We start from the raw sequence: 23746 nt of genomic DNA, 5'->3' as shown, positions 1-23746 counted from the left end.
ATATATATAGAGAGAGAGAGAGAGAGAGAGAGAGAGAGAGAGAGAGAGAGAGAGAGTCTTGATCAGGAAAAATAATAATATTAGATAGAAAAGAATCCAAAAGAACTCTTAGGAAATAGTCAATAATAGAGACTCACACGTAGAGCAAGGGAATACAACAAGATAAAGTCAGCAGTCAAATGGACTGTTAGAAACAACACAGTATGGTCATTGGGACAGTGATAAGTATATAGGGCACTGCATTATTAATTTAGTATAAGTATTAATAACACAACTAACAATAGTAATAAAGACGGACTTATTAATATTGTTAATGTTATCATAATTAAATATGGTTAATAAGATAAATATAATATGGTACTATTAAAAATGCAATAAGATAAATGTAATAAGATGTCGTTAATAATAAAAATAATATTATATAATACTATCAATAGAATATAATTGTAATATGATATAGTATAATGTTGTTAATATAATGATCTTAATATAATATAATGTTGACAATACCCTTGATAATGTAATACAACCTAATGACAGTGTAGGTTCCAGACCAAGCTTTATTTGACATGAATGTCCTTCTATTGTGATTCTAGGACAGAATATAAGAGGGTCCCATTAGGGGACATTACAAAAGTACACCCAACCTCGTCTTGGCCAAGATTTTGTGCGAGTTGGCATGGTGCGATGCAGGCACACCTTTTTGTGTGAGTAGGCACATACTATGTTTTTACACAAGTCTTCTAAGTGTGCCACAGTGAGGCTCAATATTATTGAAATCTTCCTAGGCATAAGAGTGGCCTTTCCAAGTGCTGTGATTCAAATAAATATGGAAAACCATTGATGCTAAAATATATTGGGAATATTATATATTTGTTTTTAATGTTAATTTGATTAAATTATATGGATGCGTTAGTCAATTTACTGTGTTAATTATTTAGTTTGGAATTCTTACTAAATTATCACATGTTGTATTTTACATTGGTTACTCATGTCTCTTTTAATAGCATTACATCTTGTATGTTATTTTAATTCTAATATTTAATCCATTAAATCTGCTGTTAATACGTAAATTACTTTGGGAGAAAAGTGACATTACACTTAAAGCAGGGTGAAAATTCTATTTGTTATGTATTATTGTAATTGGTTTTTTATCATTAGGAAAACTATTTTACTTGGTTCTCCACAATTGCAATTTTTTAACTTCAAATTAGATGGTAATCATTAATGTCTCATTAGACTCAACAATAACTTATTTATATTTGATCAATAACTTACAGATATTTGATATCACAGGTACGATTATGAGGTTGGTGATATGTACTATTTGGACTCCAAGTTATTTTCTGAAATATTGGGAGCTATCTCATCTTTTTATGGATGATAAGACTTGTTTTTCTCCATGAAAAATTTCATTCTTTTAAAATCTGAATTGATATTGTCTAGTTCTGATTTTGATGATATAATTTTGGATTGGAAATATACTAAAACTAGCAATTGTCTAGTGACAGGAAGATGTCTTAAATAACACCTTCAATGTACTGCGCATGTTTGCAAAATTGTATGGACCATCAAAAGCCCCCAGTATGCTGGTAATTAAAGCATATCTGAGCCTTTTTAAATTTTTTTTCCCTTGCAAAGTTTACTTTCAAAATTTCGATTCATTCTATAGTTCATTGTAGGCTTGTGAAATACTTTACTGAGAATCATGTTTCACTTTGGCGGTTGACCTCTGAATTTCTTTTTCGTTAAAAACTCTGGAAATAACAAGAACTTGTACAATAATATTTATTGATGATTGTATACCCTCTTTTCAGTATTCATGGATACATGTCTTTACATCGGTTGTGAGTATCTATGAATATTCAAATCATTTTTAAATATGCAATTGTTAATTTTCTTTTTCTGTAATACATTTGATACTATTATTTGTTAGAACAATAGGGTGAATTTAGTATATGGAGAAAATATGGATATCATGTATCATGGAAGGATGTACAAAAAGAATTTGCATCTATATTTATTAAGATTGGCCATGGGTAATATTTATCATGGTTGAGTATTATTTAAAAAAAATGAAGCGAACTAATTAGGTACACAAACAAGGATAGTGTATCAAATGAATAACAGATTGACCTTGCAGCCATGTCCCAGGTTCCTTTAGTATATCCAAATCAGCCCAGAATACATTCTATAAATTTGGATTTCTCTATTAAGTATATCAAAGCTAAAACATGCTATAGGCAAACATTTGCCATCAGAATTGAATGTTACGGACAGAAGCTTTACTGCTGCAAAACAAATTGCTACATGTAGCTACAGAACATGTTACAACTACTATGGAACTTGCTATAAGCAGCTACAAAACCTACCACTAGGTGTTTGAACTGGGATAATATATGATAGGTGTACACTTTCAACGTCTTGTCAAGCAAATGCTAGTTGGATGTGTTCCTTAAGCAACTTAACTATGGCAAAAGCAAGCCAGATGCATGCTTCTAGATTTTCAGTTCTATTTAAGTGTTTATATTATGTGTCTTAAGGTGTTGGCAGAGTTTCTTGGTGGCACAGCCATACTAAGTGCATTTCTTTAGTGTTTGAACTGAGCAAAGGTCACTTATAGGCACCCCTTCAGGGACATAGTTATTTTTCACTTCTTTGTTGCTGCTGTAGTTTACCTCTTTCTGTTCTTTGAAATAATCCTACTCTTAGTATTCTGCTATTTGATGATGAGATCTCTTCCCTTCAATTTTCTAATTTTATGCCCTGGACTATGCCCAAAACCTTGCCCCTCTATTGTTCCAATGATCTTCTCTTTGTAAATTTTGCCATTTGTTTGTCATCCTACTATTCACTGCTGAACTGGGAATCTGTTGCGAACTGAGAAAGAGAAAAATGTTTGCAGCTGTTTATACATAAATAGTTTTACTTGCTAAGCACGTCAGCTCTAATTTAGGGAAAAACACATCAGCCTACCTTAGTTTTCTGTCTTTATTAGGTCAAGACCTTGAACCAAGAATTTTTCCTTGAAAAATCCACTTAGGTGCAACACTGTTCAAGGACTTACATGTGCCCATAAACACAGTCATAAAGACAACTGAATTTAACCATTTTGATGTGACAGATTAACCAAGGGTTGGAGGATGATGAATGGAACCCCGAAACCTTAGGCACAATTGAGATCTTACAATCTGATTTTGCAAGTTTTTACTGGAAACAACACCTTGCTGAAGATGAAACTCTTCCAAAACTAACACCTTTGATAAGAACATACATCTAGAATCAAACATTTTTGCTATAAAGTGATGATGAAAACCACTGTCAATGATAAAGAAGTCTTCTCAAATAATAAATGTCCCTTCTGTTTTGCTAATTTATTGTTGTCAAATGAATGAAGGCAGAATTATTTTAATCGGACATTACCACATATTCACGGCCTTAGAATTGTATATAATCTCAGGTCTTGTCTTAGCTATCATTTTCTATTTAAGATTGCTTTTCATTGTTGGGCACCCTGTTAGCTATACTTTGCCAATTCTGTTATATGGGTAGAGACTTAAGCAAACATGCCAATTTTTTATTACTCGGGTGAAGATATGTGATGGTTTAACCATGTTGAAAATTGTGCCTCTAAGCCTTAGCCATTCTCATACTCTCTCGTCTTCAATGCAGCCATCATCAACCTTGAACCTTGTCATGTCCCCTTTCTAGAGTGGACATCAGAGGCGGAGGAGTTGGCCTATCATTGGAGTCTCGTAGGCTAGCAGAGGTTGATGGGGACTCATTCAGTGCATATAGTGATTGGATTTTGGCTTTACAGGCAGTTTGGAGCCAATTTGGAATAGTTCCTAGATTTTAGGGGGTATCCCTAAATTTTAGGAGGTCGTGACAGTTGCCAGTTATTAATGACCTTTTAGATGGTTTCAGTTTTAGGAGCTTTGGGTGTGTTTCCTAGTTTCTAGGAGCATCCCTAGATTTTAGGGATGAGACTGCCAGTTGATCCATGATTTCCGACTTTAGTCACAGATAGGTGGCAGGTTCCGTTTCAGGCTTTTGGAGTCATTTGAGCCTTCTACAACTATTTGGGATATATTTTTAATATATTTAAATATTTCCTAAGTTAGCATTTAATTATTTAAATAAGGCTATGTTTATAGCCATTTTGGAGTAATAAGGGGTTTTTGGCCTCATCTGGATGTGTATCCCTTGGTGTAATAGCTTGTTGGAAAGGTCTTGGACTTTTCTAAATATTTCTCTCTTGACTCAGATCCTTTCAGTGAACGGATTTCTTTATATTTGAAAAAAAGGTCATTTTCTATGCACTTGGCAACTTAAAATGAGAAATATAACATTTTAACCCTAAACGCCCCATTGAGTCACTTTTAGGGTTCGAGCTAAGTGGGAAGGTGTTATAAGGAAGTTGAGACCTAATTCTTATTATCTTTTACACATTTTACATCTTGGATTTGAGATTTGGCTCTGGAAGAGCTTTTTAGCATCTGGGACACCAACCCCAATGCCTTGCCTGTTTGGGACGTAGCCCCCAATACAGTGGTTTGGATTTGTTTGCAGCTATTAGCATCTTGGAGATTGTACGGCATTCTTTCTGGAGGTTCAGTGATTCTGACAGAGTTCAGCGTGGGGTTTGGGGTTTCTAACCAGTTGGGTGTACTTGGCAGCCACTTTCCTTCTCACGTGTAGCACTTGGAGGGCTGGAATCTTGCCGCAGCTTCATTCCTGGTTATGTTATTCTTTCAGCATCTAGGTTGGGATTATTCCTGAAATTATTGGAAATCTTCATCTGGTCAAATATTTGATTCTATATTCAGAAATCTGCGATGAACTTCATTTTCAGTACTTTGTTCATGTACTTGTACTTCATTATTTACTTTTTGAAAAATCATCAAAATACAAAAAGAATCCAACCCTTCTGCAACTTCTGTCTATTTCTGAAAGAAAATATTAATAAGCAGGAAAAATCAATTTAAAATAATAAAAATTACAGCAGATTAGTAAAAGAGATCCATCAGGGATCTTTCAGTGGTATCAGAGCTTTGATCTTGCCAGCCTGTTGGGTGAAGATCAAGAGTTCTAATTCAGATTTGAGTTTAGTTTGGTTGAAAATCAAATTGGACATCATGACAGAGTTGTTTAGAAATAAACAAGCAAGGAAAGAATTTGAACAAACACCTTCAAGGAGTTCCAGACAGTCTAAGGGTACAACTCCTTCAACAAGTACAAGGAGAAGGTCTCCTGCCAAGACATTCAATGATACAGTTATGAACAACTATGATAAGTATTGCTCTCTTCCTAAAAAGATATGTGACCACCTTTCCTTCACACAATTCATTGGTGTACCAGTTGAAGATGACTTGATGTTTTCAAGTCCATGTCAGATTTTGAGAGACGTGGATCCAATTGGTGCCTCTTTGGTTGGTTACAACGCTGTCCCATCATTTTTGGTGGAAGATGTGAAGGAAGAGTTTGTAACTTCAAGCAATACACAAGACATTCATGAGAGGTTTGATGAGTTTTCAGATTGTCCAAAGACTGATTTTGAATCAGCAATTGATGAAGAACATGAGGTTGAAATGGACAATGTAAGTTTGGATTCATTTGTCACACTACTTCCTCTTCTCAATTGGGAAGACCATGAGGAAAGTCGAAATTTAATGGTGTGTAGTGAATCCAAAGATCTATCACCACGGTATGATCATAATTCTGAAGTCCATAACAGCAGTGACGTAACTTCTCTTCCTCAAGATATGACAGCCTTTGGTCATGAAGAGAATAAAGATTTGCATTCTACATCTGCGGGTGCTTATGGTACAAGCATGGGTTATGCTGATGCAAATAATACAACTCTACCATAAGTCTGATTTTGTGTACTTTGGGGCAGCTGGTATAAAACATTGCCAAAAGTTGAACGAAGATTGGTTACATAGAGCTGCCTAAGCAAAAACCCTTGCTGCCCAAGCAAGACACCACCTCCAAAGAGTCAAAGAGCGTCACAATCGGTTAGATGACGCAAGGATACAAAGAGAATCATCCATTAGATCTTTATTGCTTCCAAGGGAAGAAAAGGACAGCGAAGATATATTGAATGGAAATAGAAATCAGTTTGATTTTCTGAGTTTGATCAACAATTCTCCTTCATCTAATGAGTCAAATTTGAAACCTTGCATTGAGAACATTCAAGTTGGGAAGACTAGGTGTGAAGTTTATGAGTTGTTAGGTGGCATTCATAGTGGACCAGCCACTGAAGGTTTATCCATGTTGCAGAACAAAAACATCTACTATTCATTTGTGGACTTGTCACCTCTTTCATATGATAGGGCAGCGATGTACTTATTAATTGGTGACTCAGATTTCTTAGATGTGACAGTGGGCTATGAAGATTAGCGTGTAAGAGACTATATTTGGTGTATGGCTAAACAATATATTTATTTGGCATCCTCCAATGAAGACATACTAACTTGTGGAGAAATTGGGCAAGTTGCAGCCACTGATCAAAGGTTTTGGAGAGGTTTCCATCACACTTTGCTTGTTGGAAATTGTCTTATTGATGGGTCCATTTCAACATTGAAGATTGGTGGTATTTATGGTTTCACAGTGGCTGTAGAGAGACACGGTATCAAGGATGCCTCTTACTATCATTGTCTCTTCATGACAGATGGATGTGGATTTAGTTTTATTTGGGATCCAAGTGTTGATTCATTTGATACAGCATCTAATAGGGATTATAGTATGTTGTTCCAGATATTAAGATTATATGGCACTTATATCAGAGGAGAGCAGCAGGAGCAGTTTATGTCCTACAGGTGGTTTGTGTGGGATCATGGTATAGACATGTGTAGTACCTTTCTTTCGTGGATCCTACATGGGTCGCTTCACTTTAGATGTATAGATGTAGTCGTGGGTGTATAGTGGTTGTTGACACTTGGACGGTATGTTCGGAATATCACGAGGATGGAGCTGGAGTTTACCCACTATCCATCTCAGTTTATCAAACAGAGTGGGACGAAAGTTGATCCACAGGTTGATTGTCATCAGATAGCTGACGTGGATGAGTTATGTGATGTTACTCCTAGTGAGTACTTTGAGCCAGTTGATGTGGTAGTTTCACCTGATTCTCTAGACAGGGTGATTGTTTCATTGCTGGTTGGTGATTACATATTTTTAGATGCCAACTTGGATAGTGATGATTTTAGTCAGTATTATATATTGTCTAGTGAGTTGGCATTAGATCTTTCGGCACATCAGCAGCAGTGTGTGGCAGTTGTGTGTCACTTGTGTCAGAGGGGGTTAGATCACAGAGGGTCTTCCATGGATTGGCATTCATTGGATATTATGACAGATGTTGTGCATGTTGGTGATCACAGACACACTAGTGGTCTTGGCATTTATGGATATTTGATCTATGGAGATGATATAGTTTTCCATTGCTCACTTGAGGTATTCAGCGGGAGCTGTGCTTCGCTCTGGGACCCAGGCAGTGTTGATTTGACAGCACAGGTGCTTCAGCGTTTTGAGGAGCCATTCCAGACCGGGGTATTGCATGTTGTTTATATCAGAGATGAGCAACAGTTACATGCAATGATTTGCTTACGTATTATTTGGGATGGTGGAGGATTGGTGTTTAAGTTGCTTGTGGGCAAGCAACTCCGAGAGGGGAGGCTTGTCATGTCCCCTTTCTAGAGTGGACATCAGAGGGAGTTGGCCTATCATTGGAGTCTCGTAGGCTAGCAGAGGTTGATGGGGACTCATTCAGTGCATATAGTGATTGGATATTGGCTTTACAGGCAGTTTGGAACAGTTCCTAGATTTTAGGGTGTATCCCTAAATTTTAGGAGGTCGTGACAGTTGCTAGTCGTGAGGTTATTCATGACCTTTTAGATGGTTTCAGTTTCAAGAGATTTGGGTGTGTTTCCTAGTTTCTAGGAGCATCCCTAGATTTTAGGGATGAGACTGCCAGTTGATCCATGATTTCCGACTTCAGTCACAGACAGGTGGCAGGTTCCATTTTAGACTTTTGGAGTCATTTGAGCCTTCTACGGCTATTTGGGATATATTTTTAATATATTTAAATATTTCCTAAGTTAGTGTTTAATTATTTAAATAAGGCTATGTTTATAGCCATTTTGGAGTAATAAGGGGATTTTGGCCTCATCTGGATGCGTATCCCTTGGTGTAATAGCTCGTTGGAAAGGTCTTGGACTTTTCTAAATATTTCTCTCTTGACTTAGATCTTTTCGGTGAACGGATTTCTTTATATTTGAAAAAAAGGTCATTTTCTATGCACTTGGCAACTTAAAATGAGAAATATAACATTTTAACCCTAAATGCCCCATTGCGTCACTTTTAGGGTTTGAGCTAAGTGGGAAGGTGTTATAAGGAAGTTAGACCTAATCCTTATTATCTTTTACACATTTTACATCTTGGATTTGAGATTTGGCTCTGAAAGAGCTTTTCAGCATTTGGGGCGCCAACCCCAATGCCTTGCCTGTTTGGGACGTAGCCCCCAATACAGTGGTTTGGATTTGTTTGCAGCTATTAGCATCTTGGAGATTGTACGACATTCTTTCTGGAGGTTCAACAATTCTGACAGAGTTTAGCGTGGGGTTTGGGGTTTCTAACCAGTTGGGTGTACTTGGCAGCCGTACGGCTGTACCTGGCAGCCACTTTCCTTCCCACGTGCAACACTTGGAGGGCTGGAATCTTGCCGCAGCTTCATTCCTGGTTATGTTATTCTTTCAGCATCCAGGTTGGGATTATTCCTGATTGTAATCTTCTTGAAATTATTGGAAATCTTCATCTGGTCAAATATTTGATTTTATATTCATAAATCTACCTTGAATCGAATTTGTTTTGGCTGTATATGAACTTCATTTTCAGTACTTTGTTCATGTATTTGTACTTCATTATTTACTTGTTGAAAAATCATCAAAATACAAAAAGAATCCAACCCTTCTGCAACTTTTGTCTATTTCTGAAAGAAAATATTAATAAGCAGGAAAAATCAATTTAAAATAATAAAAATTACAGCAGATTAGTAAAAGAGATCCATCAGGGATCTTTCACACCTCATCATTATTTCATTTCAGAACAGCTGCAATCTTGATCGACCTAAGAAAGCTTGTTAGTTGAAAATTTGAAATAGACAAAAGTTAGTTGTCATAAGTTTTCCACAGTCCATAATATATTTACAAGAATGCTTCTCGAAGAAATTGTGTATTTTTTTTGAATCAACATAGACAAAAGGTAGTACAAATGTTGAGTTTTGTATGGACACCAACATACAACAACCTTTCTTTCAACATGGTAAATAGTCATGCTAGGAGTATTGGTCACAACATTGGTAGTTGCAGTGACAGGGTATAACATTCCCCCTTTACATGACTTAAGTGGGTGGTTGCTCCAATTTGTTGTAACAAATGTAAAATTAGTTTTGATGAAGAGAGAAAGTGATGGTGTAAACTTGGATGCAAAATTAGTTTTGGTATAAGGAAGCGGTGGCTTGTAATTTGTGAGATACTATTTTTGTAGTTCGTAGATGCCTCTAATAAAGTAAACAATGCAAAATAATTCAGTCTAATGTTAGAAGAGATTGCATTACTAATGGATTTTGAAAATGTGGTGCAAGTTGTAATCGATAATGTAACAATATACGTGGTTGTAGGGAGATTGTGTCAAGATGTAATCGATAATACAATACATGTTTGAGGGAGATTTTTTTAAAGAGAGGCATCCATCACTTTTTGGAACTCTTGCATTACCAATTGCCTTGACCTTCTTTTGGAGGAAATAGGAAAAACTGATTTGGTGAGACTAGTTGTAGAAGAAGTCGAGAATATCATAGAATACATTTAAATCACTCTTGGATTCTCAACTTGATGAGAAATCACATTGAGGGGAAAGAGCTCGTGCAAGAAAATGTAGTTGTTTGTGAGTCAAGCATAGCTATATTCATTATATTCAAAGAAGGTTGATGGAGAAAGTGTAGTAAAGACAATTTTGGATGATGTTCTTGTGAAGAGAGCTACAATGATCAAGGTAACTTCAATCTTCAATTTAAATTTCAATTTGAACCCATTAATTGTAATTTTTGAACTATTTATTGTAATTGTAACTGGGTATTGAAGCCTTTGGTGAGGGTTTTGTATTTTGTGGATGGGGAGCAAAACCTGATGAAATACATTTACGATTCTATCCAAAACTACAACAAGGGAGATAAACAAATTTGTTTTGACTTGGGAGATCATTGATTGGAGATGGAACAATCAATTCAGTCAACCCATTCATATAACATGGTAGTGTTGACGTGTTTTTTATGGCTACGTCGAACACAAAATAAAGTTGCCTAACAGTCACTTCACTCTCTCTTGATCAAAGTGCGAGTGCATGCTAAGATTGCAAGAAGTTCAAACAATCGACTCCAAGGTTCCTTTATGCTACGGACATGACTCGGTTGGCTGATGTGATTGCCAGTAATTCAAGGGGCCTTACGTTTGGATCATTCTTTCACTTCTTTGCTGTGGCGTGGAACTTCATCATCAAATATAGCAATTCTATGATGCTTTTGCTTCAAACGGACTGAACTGGAATGACTGGAAATAAGGGGGAAAGGGCTTAGAAGGATCTAAATCTACTCTTAAGGGCAGTGATATCAATAGCTAGTGCTCTAGTGGACGAACTACAAATAAACCAAGCTTTGCTTCGGCAAGATCAACTACAACTCCACAAGAACTAGTGCAATCTTCTGAGGATGTTGAAGGATTTTCACATTGAAAAGTGCATTTGAATACCCAACACGGCACAATCCAAACGACTATTCACAATCGAACTTAGCATAAATTTGGGGGTTCAAGCTAACTTTACATTGTAACTTACAATCAGCAAGATGCAAAAAGTATGAACCATGGGAATTCACCAAACACCATTACATTCTCCATTGAAATCAAAGCACTTTATCTAACAACTGAGAAAATAAAATTCTACTGTAAGTGAGGAAGATGAAACCATGCAAGTTTTGAAAAATAACTTAAGTGGACACCATCAGAGAACAATGTTTCACTGTTACTATTTCAAAAACTTATCGCAACAATTTCATACAAATCTCCCTTTTGTTACAAATTAGGGGGGTCACCCCTTTATATAGGCCTTAAGCTTTGATAAAATGCAAACCCTAATTAGGGTTTCCCCAAAAGATTCTCCACTCAAGATGCAACAAGGTGGGAATCAACAATAAATACCACATAAAGCCCATATACAACTAATTACAATCCTGCCAAAAATGGCACCCATAAAGCATTAATTAACCATTACATTCAAAAAGTGCCCACTATGCAATGAATGTACCCTCATGCAAAAATCGCCCATGATGTCATAAATGCACCATCATCTCCTGAACGTGGCGACTGCATGATGCAATAAATGTGACGGCTGCATGCAAAGAGATGCTTCATTAATTCAGCGTGCGTTGACTCGGCTGCCACTTGGCGAGAAAACCTTGGAGAGAGAAAACTTCAGGAGAGAAGAATTTGATCCATGAAGAATTTTCTTGAAGTTTCTCAAACTTTCCTTGCTCTGGAGGAGATTTTTAATGATTTTCCACCATCTCCTATTTTTTAGGAACTTTCCAAAAATAGGGTTCTAGGTTCCAGGAAAGAGAATTCTCCCAAGAATCCAAATCTCAAAGAATTTTGAAATTTGGATGTGATTTGATGCCCAAAAATGGATATTTCAATTTTTTTCCCAAGGGGAATTTTTTCATTCTGTTCATCTTCAATTCCTGCATTGCCTTGGAATTTTCATCTTCTTCCTTGGCAAAATTTTCATGTCATGGAGGAATTTCAACTTGGAAGGAAAATTCCTTCCTTACCTTCATTTGGCGCTCATTCCTTTCCCGGAGCACATTTTCTCCATGGTGAAGGAATTTTGATGTGGAGGAAAAATTCCTCCTTAACCTCATTTTGACCTTGATTCTACTTTACCCCTTGAGGAAGGAATTCCTTCATGCCTTAGCCAAATTTCACATTTCCTAAGAATTTTGTCTTGAAGGAAGGAATTTCCAACACTTAATCAATTTTTCCAGTTTCTTGGGATTTCTTCTTCTTGGGCGCAATTCTTCCCTGAGGAAGGATTTTTTTTGAATTTTGAATTTTTCTTCCTGAACCTTGATTTTTATGTCTTGTTTCCAACCTTGGGCACATTTTGGAACTGGAGAAGAAATTCTGGAAATTTGTTCCTTGAAGGAATTTTTGTGCTCTTTGATTTCATCATGTCCGCAGGGAGCTTTTTGACCAACTTTTCACATCTCCTATTTTTTAGGAACTTTCCTAAAATTTAGGTACCAGGTCTAAGAGATAGAAAATTCTCCTACGAATCCAAATCTTGCAAAAATTTTGAAATTAAGACAAGATTTGGTGTCTAGAAATTTCCCGACGGGATTTTCTGTTTTTTCAATCCATTCCTAACCTTCAATTTCCTCTTTGAACCTTGGATTTTTATGCCTTACACAAATTTTCAGTTTTCCACCTTAGGCATGGAATTCCCTATGTCTTGGAATTTCATCATTTCCTTGATTCTCTTTGACTTAGCCATTTCAACATTCTTCCTTGGCCAATGCACAATTCCTCAAGGAGGGAGGAATTCATGATTTTTTACATTTTCCATGTATTCTTCATTTTGGCGCCCCTTCACAGCCCTTGGGCGGATTTTGACCATGAAGGAGGATTTCACACTTCTTCCATTCCTCCCTCACTTCTCCATTTTGGCACCCTCTTGAGTAGGAGGGTGGATTTTTGCATAAGGGGAGGAATTCATGATTTGTTGGACTTTCCTTCATCCCTTGGATTTGGCGCCTTCCACAATGCTAGGGCGGAATTTTGCACAGGTGGAGGAATTCATCATCTTTCATCATCTTTCACACTTTCCATGCATTCTTCATTTTGGTGCCTTGACTCACTCATGGGTGGAGGAATTCATGATTCTTTCAATTCCTCCCCGACCACTCCACTTTGGTGCCCTCCTGAGGAGTAGGGCGGATTTTTTCATGTGTGGAGGAATTCATGATTTCCTTTCTTCTTCCTGACTTAGGTGAATTTGTGGGCCTCTTTCGGATCAGGCTACCATATATGGATTTGATGTGATTTCCCAGACAGACAAATTTCTTGAGCTTTCCACTTCAGGAATGGGCTTCCAATACTTAGCCAATTTTGACTGATTCTATCTACTTGTCAAACCTTCCGGATTTAGAAGTAGTCGTGAATGCTTGATCTTCATTGTTTGCTTGAATGGTCCTATCAAAAATAAACTTTCCAAAAATAGAAACTTTCAAAACGTCGGCGTTAGACCCCAAAATAGTAAGTTTGATTTTTGGCAAAATGAAAACATTCTGGGACTCGGTAAAATCCCTAAAAAATAGGAAAAATAGAAAGTTGCTCCGTTTTCGCTCAAATTTTACTGGGAAGCTCCTCGAAGGGTTCGGATTCTAGTTCCATGTTCAGTTTTTTCAAAACCCTAGCAGAAACCCCTAAAATCTAGGACTAAAGGAAAAAACCCTATAATTGACAAAACGAGTCCTAGACTTAGCCAAATTTGCTCAAATGAAAAGCAGACTTAATCAAAATGATCCCCAAACACTCGCAAACTGACAAGATTGCCACGAGAAGACCCAACAACAAAAAACCGAAAGACCGAGAAGGCCTAAAAAGTAGAGGGTCCCCATTTGCAATATGGAAGGCCTCACAATATGCCTTGAAAGGATGACACTAGAGGTTGATGTGAGGGACCTAATTATTCAAGAGTTGCAAGTTACAAGTAGGCTAGGGGGAGGCTCCTCTCTTTGGCACTAGCTAGCTAAGGGAGATCCACCCAAACACTATGTAAAAAAATGGTATCTTTATTTATTTCTTGCAATTATTGCTTGTTTGAAAATGTTTGAATATTTTATTTGCAAGTTCTTGGTGGGAAGATTAGGTTTGAAATACCTCATATCTGTCAAAATCTACCCCTTTGTGTTTTGTCTCAGCCTTGTAGTGCTTTTAGATGTGAGCACAATTGGAGTTTGTTTGAGGCCATTCACATGAAAAAGTTCAATAACTTGTCTCAAAGATGCCACAGTAATCTAGTTTTTGTGCAGTTCAACATTTGCCTTCACACAAGAAAGGTGGACACAAGTGATCAAGAGCCTATAGACTTGGATGAGACCAATTCATATAGAGACTAGATTGTACAAGATGAGGACACCCCTTCTTTTTATAGATGATGAAATTGTTAATTTAGAAAGGCAAGCTATGGAGAGTGTAGTTGCAACAAAAGTAAGAAACATTGGTGTAATGTCCCTTATATTATGTTTATATATATATATATATATATGGATTACTTTAATCATTTCAGTACATTATTATTATTAAAAAGAGTATTATTATTCCCAAATTAATATTAAAGAATTATCCACAATTTATTATTAACTAAATATATATTATTCATTTACAAAGTTATCCACAATTTACAATTAACTAAATATTGTATTACTTACAATTAATAAAATTATCCATTTTCTATTATTATTAATATCCTTGTTATGTGCATTACATAAACCTAAAGCCACCGATCTGTATTTGAAATGTAATGTCCCTTATATTATGTTTTTCTGATCAGTGTCCCTTATATTATGTTTATATATATATGGATTACTTTAATCATTTCAGTACATTATTATTATTAAAAAGATTATTATTATTCCCAAATTAATATTAAAGAATTATCCACAATTTATTATTAACTAAATATATATTATTCATTTACAAAGTTATCCACAATTTACAATTAACTAAATATTGTATTACTTGCAATTAATAAAACTATCCATTTTCTATTATTATTAATATCCTTGTTATGTACATTACATAAACCTAAAGCCACTGATCTGTATTTGAAATAATACGTGTGAACGGAAAAGTCACATCTGACCGAGGAGTCATGGATAGTCGGGGGTTTAAATACCATCAACTCCCCCCCCCCCACCCCTCCAGCACACACGGAAAACTAAGATAAAGAGAATACGGAAGGAAAGAAAAGAGATCTGCAGTCACTTTGGCTAGGAAACATTACAGGTATGAGGCTTGTTTACAATATCGCATGCTGCTGTTTCATTGTTAATGCAGTTTAGCATTGCTAACACAATTAATAATATGAACACAATTTAATATGGTTAATAAAATTTGATATTGTTTATACAATTAATACTAATAATACAATTTAATATTATTAATACAACATTCATTAACAATCATTTTAAGCTCATATAACATAAGAGTGTAAAAGTAATATGGATGTACTACTATAATAATAAAACATAAAGGGTGATTAATATAAATTCAATACTAGACAAAGCTGATTACATTAAAAAACTGTCAAATTGATAACATTCACTGCAATAAATGATAATACAACATAATGCTGTTAAGGAATATAATAGTGTTAAAACATTATCTAATGCAGTTAACAATAATTCATTAATATTCTAGCGAACATAAATATTTATTACAACATTTCTAAACATGGTGAAGGGTAGTGTGAGAATATTGTGAGAGGGGTACGATGTATGGACACTCTTCTAGATATGCCACCTCAAAGTGGGATGGGATGAGCTCATAGAGGCCAAAGGAGTACAAAGGGTACGGTCTTTCAGTCTAGGGAGAGTTGGTTTATAGGGCACCCTCCGCAATCTCTCATCTCTTCCCCACCATGGCTCACAAATACTAGAAGTAAAATCGTTAAGGTATTAGGATGATGACTAGATGAGGGTCAAAGGCACCTTATCGTAGCTTCCCTACTATATCCACATGGATCAATTGTTGAAGTGAATCAATCATAAGAGGTGACAGGTTGATATGATGGAGGGGAACGGTGTAAAGCCCTCACTAGGTATGCCACCTCATGATGATGGTTGAAGACCATCGTTTAAGGACCACATGAGGCTATAGAGGATAAGGTCTTGTTGTTGGACCTAGGGTAGAGGATACTTGGGGCACCTCATCATGTCTTCCAACTCAACCCTCGTTATGGTTGAGTTTCCATGTAATTGTTGATATCAGTTTATACATATCCCAACCCTAGAATTGGATGTATTTCATGAGTTATATCTACAGTGTTGTCTAATCTCATTGCGGGTTTCGAAAAATAGGCTTATCTCATCTTATTCTTAAATGAAGATTATATCCCTAACTATGTCTGCCCTTGTTTCATTCTGGATTTGTGATTTTAGGGCAAAAACTAGGGCATTTACAAAAAGGTACATTACAATTGGATTGGATGACATCATTGCAAATGCTATTAAACACAAGGTGGCGTCATTTCCATCTAGTTCCATAATGGAGCAATAACCTTCTACTACTGGTGGAACCACAACCAACTACAAGGAATAGTTCCTAGCCGGTAGCCCTCATTTGAATGGAGAAGAGAAAATTGTAATTTGTTATAACTCACATGGATATGGAGTTTATGATAATGATTTTTAACGACAATCATTATAAATTCATAATACATATCATAGTTGCCAATTGGCTATTGTATTTGCATGATGATGTGATATTGTACTCTTTTTGTATTCAAATCTAATAGAAAACAATCACCAACATTTCATAGACACAGTCGATACATTTTTTAATTGTATTTTGCATAAAATTTATGTTTTTTTACTGTTTTTTTGTTTTGTTTTGCGAGTTTTTGTTGTGTCCATTATTCAACCTATGAACCAAACAATGTAAGCTACAGATTCATTTCAATGAACATGGAGTGCATGTAAAGTGTCCCATACAAAAGTTTTTGAGCCTGTTTGGGGATTTTTTTTTTAATAGTCTCTTTTGGGGGTATATCTAAGGCATGGTCCAGAAAAACCCATAGTGAACCCATTCCCAATTCGGGACTTAGACCTTTTTAGGCCAAGCATGGGAACCTAGATAGAGAAACCCAACATCATAGATTTCATGAACATCTCTACCTACATGCTATAAACATTGGCTACAATGATGTATAAAATACTGTGTTTTCGCAATTATTATCATGGGGTCATAGTGATGAACTTGCACTAACATGGGTTCATATAAATTAGTAATCACTCATCCTGCCTACACTTTGTCTAAGACTTGCTTCTGTCTAACTTCTATATAGATGAATGCTTTGTAAACACCTCTGATAGAAGAAAATTTAAAATTATCTCACAATTATAATCTTAGCAAAAAAATCACATTAAAAAAGCTTATCAACTAAGCAATGCCTACAACATGGAATAGTTGAAAGTCCTTTATTCTATAAATTTTCTCCCTAAAAATGTAAACATATATTTTAAAGAAATCAAACGGTAGTTTTTTGTAAATTAAATAGAATACAATGTAAATTAATTTGAGATGTAATATCAGTGAAACACTATCATGTTAGTTATCTGGCACGATCCTGCACTATTGCGTGCTTGTATGGAGAGATGACTGACAAACCATACTTACTGCTTGCTTGAACTGTGCCAGGCAAAGTACATATCTGAAGCTGAAGATAAATATCAGCATCTATTAAATCAACTTAATCCTGTTCTTGCTTCTGCATACCAAAAGCGTTGTGAAGAAGCTGTCAATGAAGGTAAAACTAAATTCTCTGCAAGTACAAATTGGCTATTATCAATAGAACTAACTTTTACTTATTAAGAAATCTCTGATTTTTGTAAACAACTATCTAGTCTGTTTTGAGTTTCTAGTACAAACAACTGCTATAATGTAGGAAATTACGTTCACTTATGCAAGATAAATTTTTGGACTAGTGCTTTGTTATCATCAGGCTTCCTGAAAAATGGAGTTAAATGAAGAATGCTTCAAGTAGTTTGTATTTCACATTGGAGTTGAGAAGATTAATTAATAATATTTTGATGCTGCAATTAGGGGCGAAAGTATCTGCGCATTCCATGGGATCATGGAATATACCTCATGTTATTTCAGATGAGGAAATTTATAGATTGCAGCAGCAAGGCTTAAACTAGGATGCGTGTAAGAAGAAAAAATACCTCAATTGTATGTTTTCCTGCATGTTATGGTCATCCTATTTGAAATGAACTTTTTTGAGTGGCTCAGATATATTGTTTTTGTTGTTCTGGACAAATATACAACTCTCAAATTCATGAAATTCACTGACACTATACAAGCCTTGGATATGATAATAACTCTACAGAATTGTATAGAAGATTGGATCCCATCTTGTGTGGTTTGGTTTCCTTCCTTCAGGATAGTACCTGAATAAATTAATAGTTAGAACAGTACTTTTGTAAACATTTTTTTCCTGAGTGGCCGTACAAATATTGGCCCTTGGGTGTTAGCTATGAAACTCAGAAAGCTGCCACAATAATTCATTAATATCAAACCTTAAATTTCAAAGACTATAATGAACTTGGTTACAGAAAGTCTTTTTCCATAGAAAATTGTTTCTGTTATTAGTTTTCTTGGGCAACATGATCTCCTTAGTGCTACATCCAGTTTTATGTACAAAGACCAGGAACAAAATGCTTCATACGATTAATCTGCCTTTAAATTACTATCATATAATATACTTTGAAATTTTTTATTAGTAGCAGGCTCTTATGTTCTATAAAATCAGATACAAGTAGAAATTTAGGTAAGCTATCCAATATGGATATAAGTTACAACAGGGTTTTAGAAAACTTTGTGATACAAATGGTGTTCCTCCTCTAAAAGAATATCAGCCCATCTCATTGAGCCACTTTGTCAAACAAACGATCCTCCTTATTTGACAGATACCCACCACATTTAGCTAGAGGCAGTTTGGATTCAGCAACCAAATCTAGCAAAAATCTACTTCTGTTGACTCTTTAGTGAGGCTCTATGGTGTATTCAAAAGCTCCCTTTTTGGGGTTTAACTAAAATTATTGCAGGTCATGAATAGATCTGGTTAAATCATGTTGTCAAAACCTGCACAAACATCTGTCATTTTAATATTTGTCATTTGAGTCCATACAATTTTTTTAATGGAAGGAATTGAGCATTTCAAATCTTTGTGGTGCCTAGCGCAGACTTGTATGGGGTTCAGAAATATGGATGATTTATGGATTTGAAAAAAGCTATTCAGCTTGAAATAAATTCCTTGTGGATTAGAACCATGAAAACCTAAAAATAGAGTTTAGGCCACTCTAACTACCCAACATGCATGGCATGAGTTTGAACTATCATTCGTCTCAGCAGACACTTCCTAATTCTTGTAATCGAGAAAGACTATTTATTTTCCTCCTCTCCTTTAAATTCAGTAGCCCCTCTCTGTGTATTGACAACTTTCACAGTAGACAACTTAATCATTGCTTACTTTGTACGCTGTTCAGCCTCAATAAAATTGAGAAGGCCTTATTTTCCCTGGTTAATGTTTTTGTTCCTTAGTGAGGGGGTGACAAAAACATTCTTTCATTGTGACTTTTAGATCAAAAGATCTTATTAATAATACATAAATGTTGATCTACAAGAGTCACGATTGAAATGAAATGTTGAGTAACTGAGAACTAAGAAAAGAAATGTTGAATACACCAAGAAATGAGAGAGAGGGGGTAGAGAGATGCATGGGGGCAGAGAAGGCTTAGGGTTGCAGCAGATTATTGGAATTGACACTTGGGTCTAGAATTGACCTAGTTCTATCACACCATGTGACCTAGTTTGATTGGTGCAACCTAGTCTGTCGTGGATGTGACCACTTGTACTCATCTATGTCTTTTATTCTTATCATTGAGAAAGGGTTGTGTTGAAAAGCATAGTGAGGCATGTTGTAGGGTGGAGAGAAGATTCTCGTCACCGCTTCTGGTTTAGATTGTATGTTTGTTTACTTACATCGCAAACAATCTAAACCAGAAGCAGTAACTAGAACTATTATGGATTTTGGAAAACTAATATCTTTAATTGGAGAGAAGATTGTCAACTTCTCGATAGCAATCAAACACTTTTGAGTTGTGCAAAGCTAGAAAACACCAGGAAAAAATATAAATATCTATGCAACTAATGTAATTAAGATTGAGATCAACACAACTATAATTGAATGGCAGTGTTTGTCACAACCCTTATTCTCATTTATATTATTTACATTATTACATAATCATTATAGATGCTTAGTTGGCATTATGAAAAGGAAATTGAGATAACTATCCATCTACAAATAAATTAATCCTTAGAAATAATGCATTAGGGATTTGATTTATGAATAATGCTTTGAGATGAATTTTATGGAGTGCAATGCTAGCCATGATTTAAATTTTATAGGCTGAAATAATATTATTTGTGATTGAAATGATGATTGTAGTAATTATAAATGGTTGTTAGTTATCTATCATATGTGAACAAGTACGGAACCCATTTTATTTCTAGACCTATGAATCCATTTAATATAAATTGTATGTAATAATTAAATCTATGTGGTGTTATATGTACAAACTTATGATTATTAAAACTTATTTGATTTCATGATCATTTTGATGAAGTTTAAAGTAGTCATAAATAAAAATTATAATAGTATATCATTCTTTGTATTATTTATAAGTATGGCTATCTTATCTACAAATGTATAACGCGTTATATTCCCCATCTTATCTTTCCTGTATAACCTCTTTATTAGGAGCCATTAAGAAAACTAATAGCATTAGGGGCAACATATAGTCTAATGTGGAGTTAATGGATTTCTAATAAAAGAAAATTCTCATCAAGGAGGGGAATAGGGAAAATTTAAAACACCACAAGGAGAAAAAGGCTATATAATGGAGGGCAAAGGCAAATAATAGGGAGTTGATTCTCTAGAGATAGGTGTTAGCAATCACCCAATTGCAAGGCTTTCTTCTCAATGGGTTTGTTGACATTAATGAATTTAGAAAGTAGAACAAAGAAAAAATTGTAGGAGATTAAATACAAGTCAAAGGGATATTAGGCCACGAAAATACAGAGCAAGAGAAAATTGTGGGAAAAAAGCGAGAGGGCAGAATCATATGAGGCTACCAACTACTGCGTAGAGTACTCCAAACACCCATTAACGGTAGCAATGGATCTAGTTTCTATAGTAAGTTTACTTTTTTCACAATAAATATTTTTTTATGACATTACCTTTGATTTGCATGGCTTGGCATATGATTTCAATGATTGCATTGCTTTCCATTTTGCATTTCTCAATAGATTCTTGCATTGCCCTGTTAAACTCATTTGCATGGAATTTTTCTTTTCGGCGACCCATCTAGTGCATATTCTACAATCCATATGGTTGACAAGATCACATTTTAAAAAATAAATAAAAATTGTTTCAAACAACATGTGTGGCTTGTTGAAACTAATATGCATATCAACTTAGACCTCTACAACCCTATATCAACACCTTTGAAAGAACAGTGAAAAGACAACAAAATATAGGGAACCATACAAGCCAATGTGAAGCTTAAACAATAAAATAGGTTACTTAAGTCAGGTAATTGAATTGCAAAGCAGCATGGAGTTAGGACAGCAGGAGATTTTATCTCTAAAGCATTATATAAGCCAAGTTAAGAGCGAGAATATAAACTAAGAAGTTGAAAAAAGTAACATCTCGAATATCAAAGTGTTTTAGTCAGCTATAGCAAATATAGAGGTCAAAGAAATAGAGCTAAGGGAGAAATTAGAAGAGGTCAAGTCCTGGTCCCAAGTTGTAAAAGAACCAATAGAGACAAAAAAAAATATCTTATAAAGAAATAAATCAGGTTGCAAATGTGGGAAGAAACAAATTGACATAACAAGGTGGTGCTTGATGGCGAAAAGCTTGCACTTTCATTCAATGCAGAATAGAATGGTGAGTGTATCCTATCCTCTCTTGAATAAGGAAATCCCTAATGTTGTTCAAATTGATCATAGGGCATAACCTCAAGGTTCCAACTATCAGGTCTTGACCTACATAGGATAACTCATCAGTTGATGTGTATTGTTGGTAAACATGAGGGGACTTACGCATTTTAAGCTAGCCTACATCTGGTACAACTATCTGGTGATGCTTTACTTCTTGAATTGGAGAAAATAAATAGCAAAGAGATAGGAATTAGAGATCCTAGGGACAATGAAATTAGCAATTGGTGTTGTAGGTAGACAAATTTCAAATAGACTATTCCTTGCTCAGTCAGAGATAAACTCACGACCCTACAGGAATAGTGCAAGGTCCAAAGGGGATGAAACATTTTAAGACCACGAACATTCATTTGGATACCCAATTTTGGCACAATTCAAAATACTCAGTTGAAATAAAAGCAATAATAGGTTCAAACTAACCATGCACATAGATTTATAGTTAGTAAGCCTCCAATGGTATGAACCTGAAATCAAATCAAATACCCTCACACTTCACCATTAAGGTCACTGAACTTTACTAACTTGATGAAAAGAAACCATGAAAACAGGTTAGAGCAAATGGCAAAAACACCATTTGTCAATGCTTTATTCATTTGTTCTAGCCGATATTACAACAATTTTTGTCCAACAATTCTAGTTATATTTCTAATGTACTGCTTCTAAAATTCTAATCCTTTGCAATGAGAGAGGCATTGGCCTTTTATATGTTTTACATTTTGAATAAATGGCAAGAGTCCATGCATCCAATGGCTCTGATTTACATTCTAGAAGTTTTGATAGCTTTTTGGTTAATGGTCTCAACAACCATCAATCACCTTTTCAACTACCTACAATTGTTTTCAATTAATCCCACTAGAAAACAAAATTTCACTTGGTTCAAGGCACAAAAAGGTGAAGCTGGGAAATAACTAATTTGTGGCACTCTTTTGAATTGCATTAAACCAAACCCACAAGTAGTCATCTTACAATAAAGCAATTGTTGTTCTTTCTTTGTTTTTGCATATTGTGTAGCATTATGTGTTCTGTCATCTTCCTACAATCTCGCCCTGACTTTCAAATTGTTGCCATGTTGATGGTGGTAGGGGCACTTGCTTATCCAACCATTTGTTGTCTTTGGCTCCACTCGCTAACATCTTCAGGGTGTTGGCATGGAATTCATCCTTTGGTTTTATCTAGGGGATCCTCCAAGGGTAGCGTCACAGAGCCCTCTTTGTGTTCTTTATCTTGCATGACACATAGATCAAGGATTAATCATCATTTCACAATTCACTCATTCCCCGAAGGATTTGAACATTACTGTGCCTAGTAGGGTTTATTGGCTTGGAGGCAGTGATGAACTTCATAGACTTGGGATGGATGAGAGAAATACTTGAGGAATGAAGACTATCCCTAATTTCAAGCTTCAATCAATGCTGATTTTGAAATGCCTCTTAGTTGGTCTAGGAAAGGCCCTTGATATCCTCAATCTTACCTTCTGTGGTTGCAAAATCCAACCTTAGAAAGCAAACTTAGGAAAGAAGTTTTGGCATTTGAATGAGGCATTATAACATCATTAAATATTAGCACAAAATGAGGAAGTTTGGCCTTAATCTCGAGATTGGAAGGGTCATTGAAACCATGCCTTACTCCTACCTTAGTGAATCAATGGTAACTCAAAACTTGCACTTTCTAAAATATTAAAGCTCTAATAACAATGATCAAACATAGATGAGAAAAGACACTAAACAAATATGCACACACACAAAAGACAAGCCCACAAGACAAGATATACAAGGAAAACCCAAGATGGGAAAAACCTCGGTGATAAATGCTGCTAGAGTCTACTGCTCTAATCCAGCCCCACGGTAAAA

At 35.5% G+C, this 23746-nt stretch overlaps 1 protein-coding gene across 1 annotated transcript in view; it reads left to right on the top strand.

Moving 5' to 3' along the window:
• LOC131078956 (uncharacterized) overlaps positions 1-18437 on the top strand; it is a 129540-nt gene extending 111103 nt beyond the window's left edge. The window contains exons 11-14 of the mRNA XM_058016809.2: positions 1297-1309; positions 1512-1592; positions 17532-17640; positions 17937-18437. Of these exons, the coding sequence (XP_057872792.2) occupies positions 1297-1309; positions 1512-1592; positions 17532-17640; positions 17937-18034 (301 nt within the window). The 3' untranslated portion in view covers positions 18035-18437. The remainder of the gene's footprint in view (positions 1-1296; positions 1310-1511; positions 1593-17531; positions 17641-17936) is intronic.
• The last annotated feature ends 5309 nt before the right edge of the window (positions 18438-23746 follow it).

Source organism: Cryptomeria japonica, chromosome 10 (genome assembly GCF_030272615.1).
Source record: "Cryptomeria japonica chromosome 10, Sugi_1.0, whole genome shotgun sequence".
In the NCBI taxonomy this organism is placed as follows: domain Eukaryota; kingdom Viridiplantae; phylum Streptophyta; class Pinopsida; order Cupressales; family Cupressaceae; genus Cryptomeria; species Cryptomeria japonica.
Note: the sequence above shows the minus strand (reverse complement) of the source record. Positions and strands in the feature narration are given on the sequence as shown.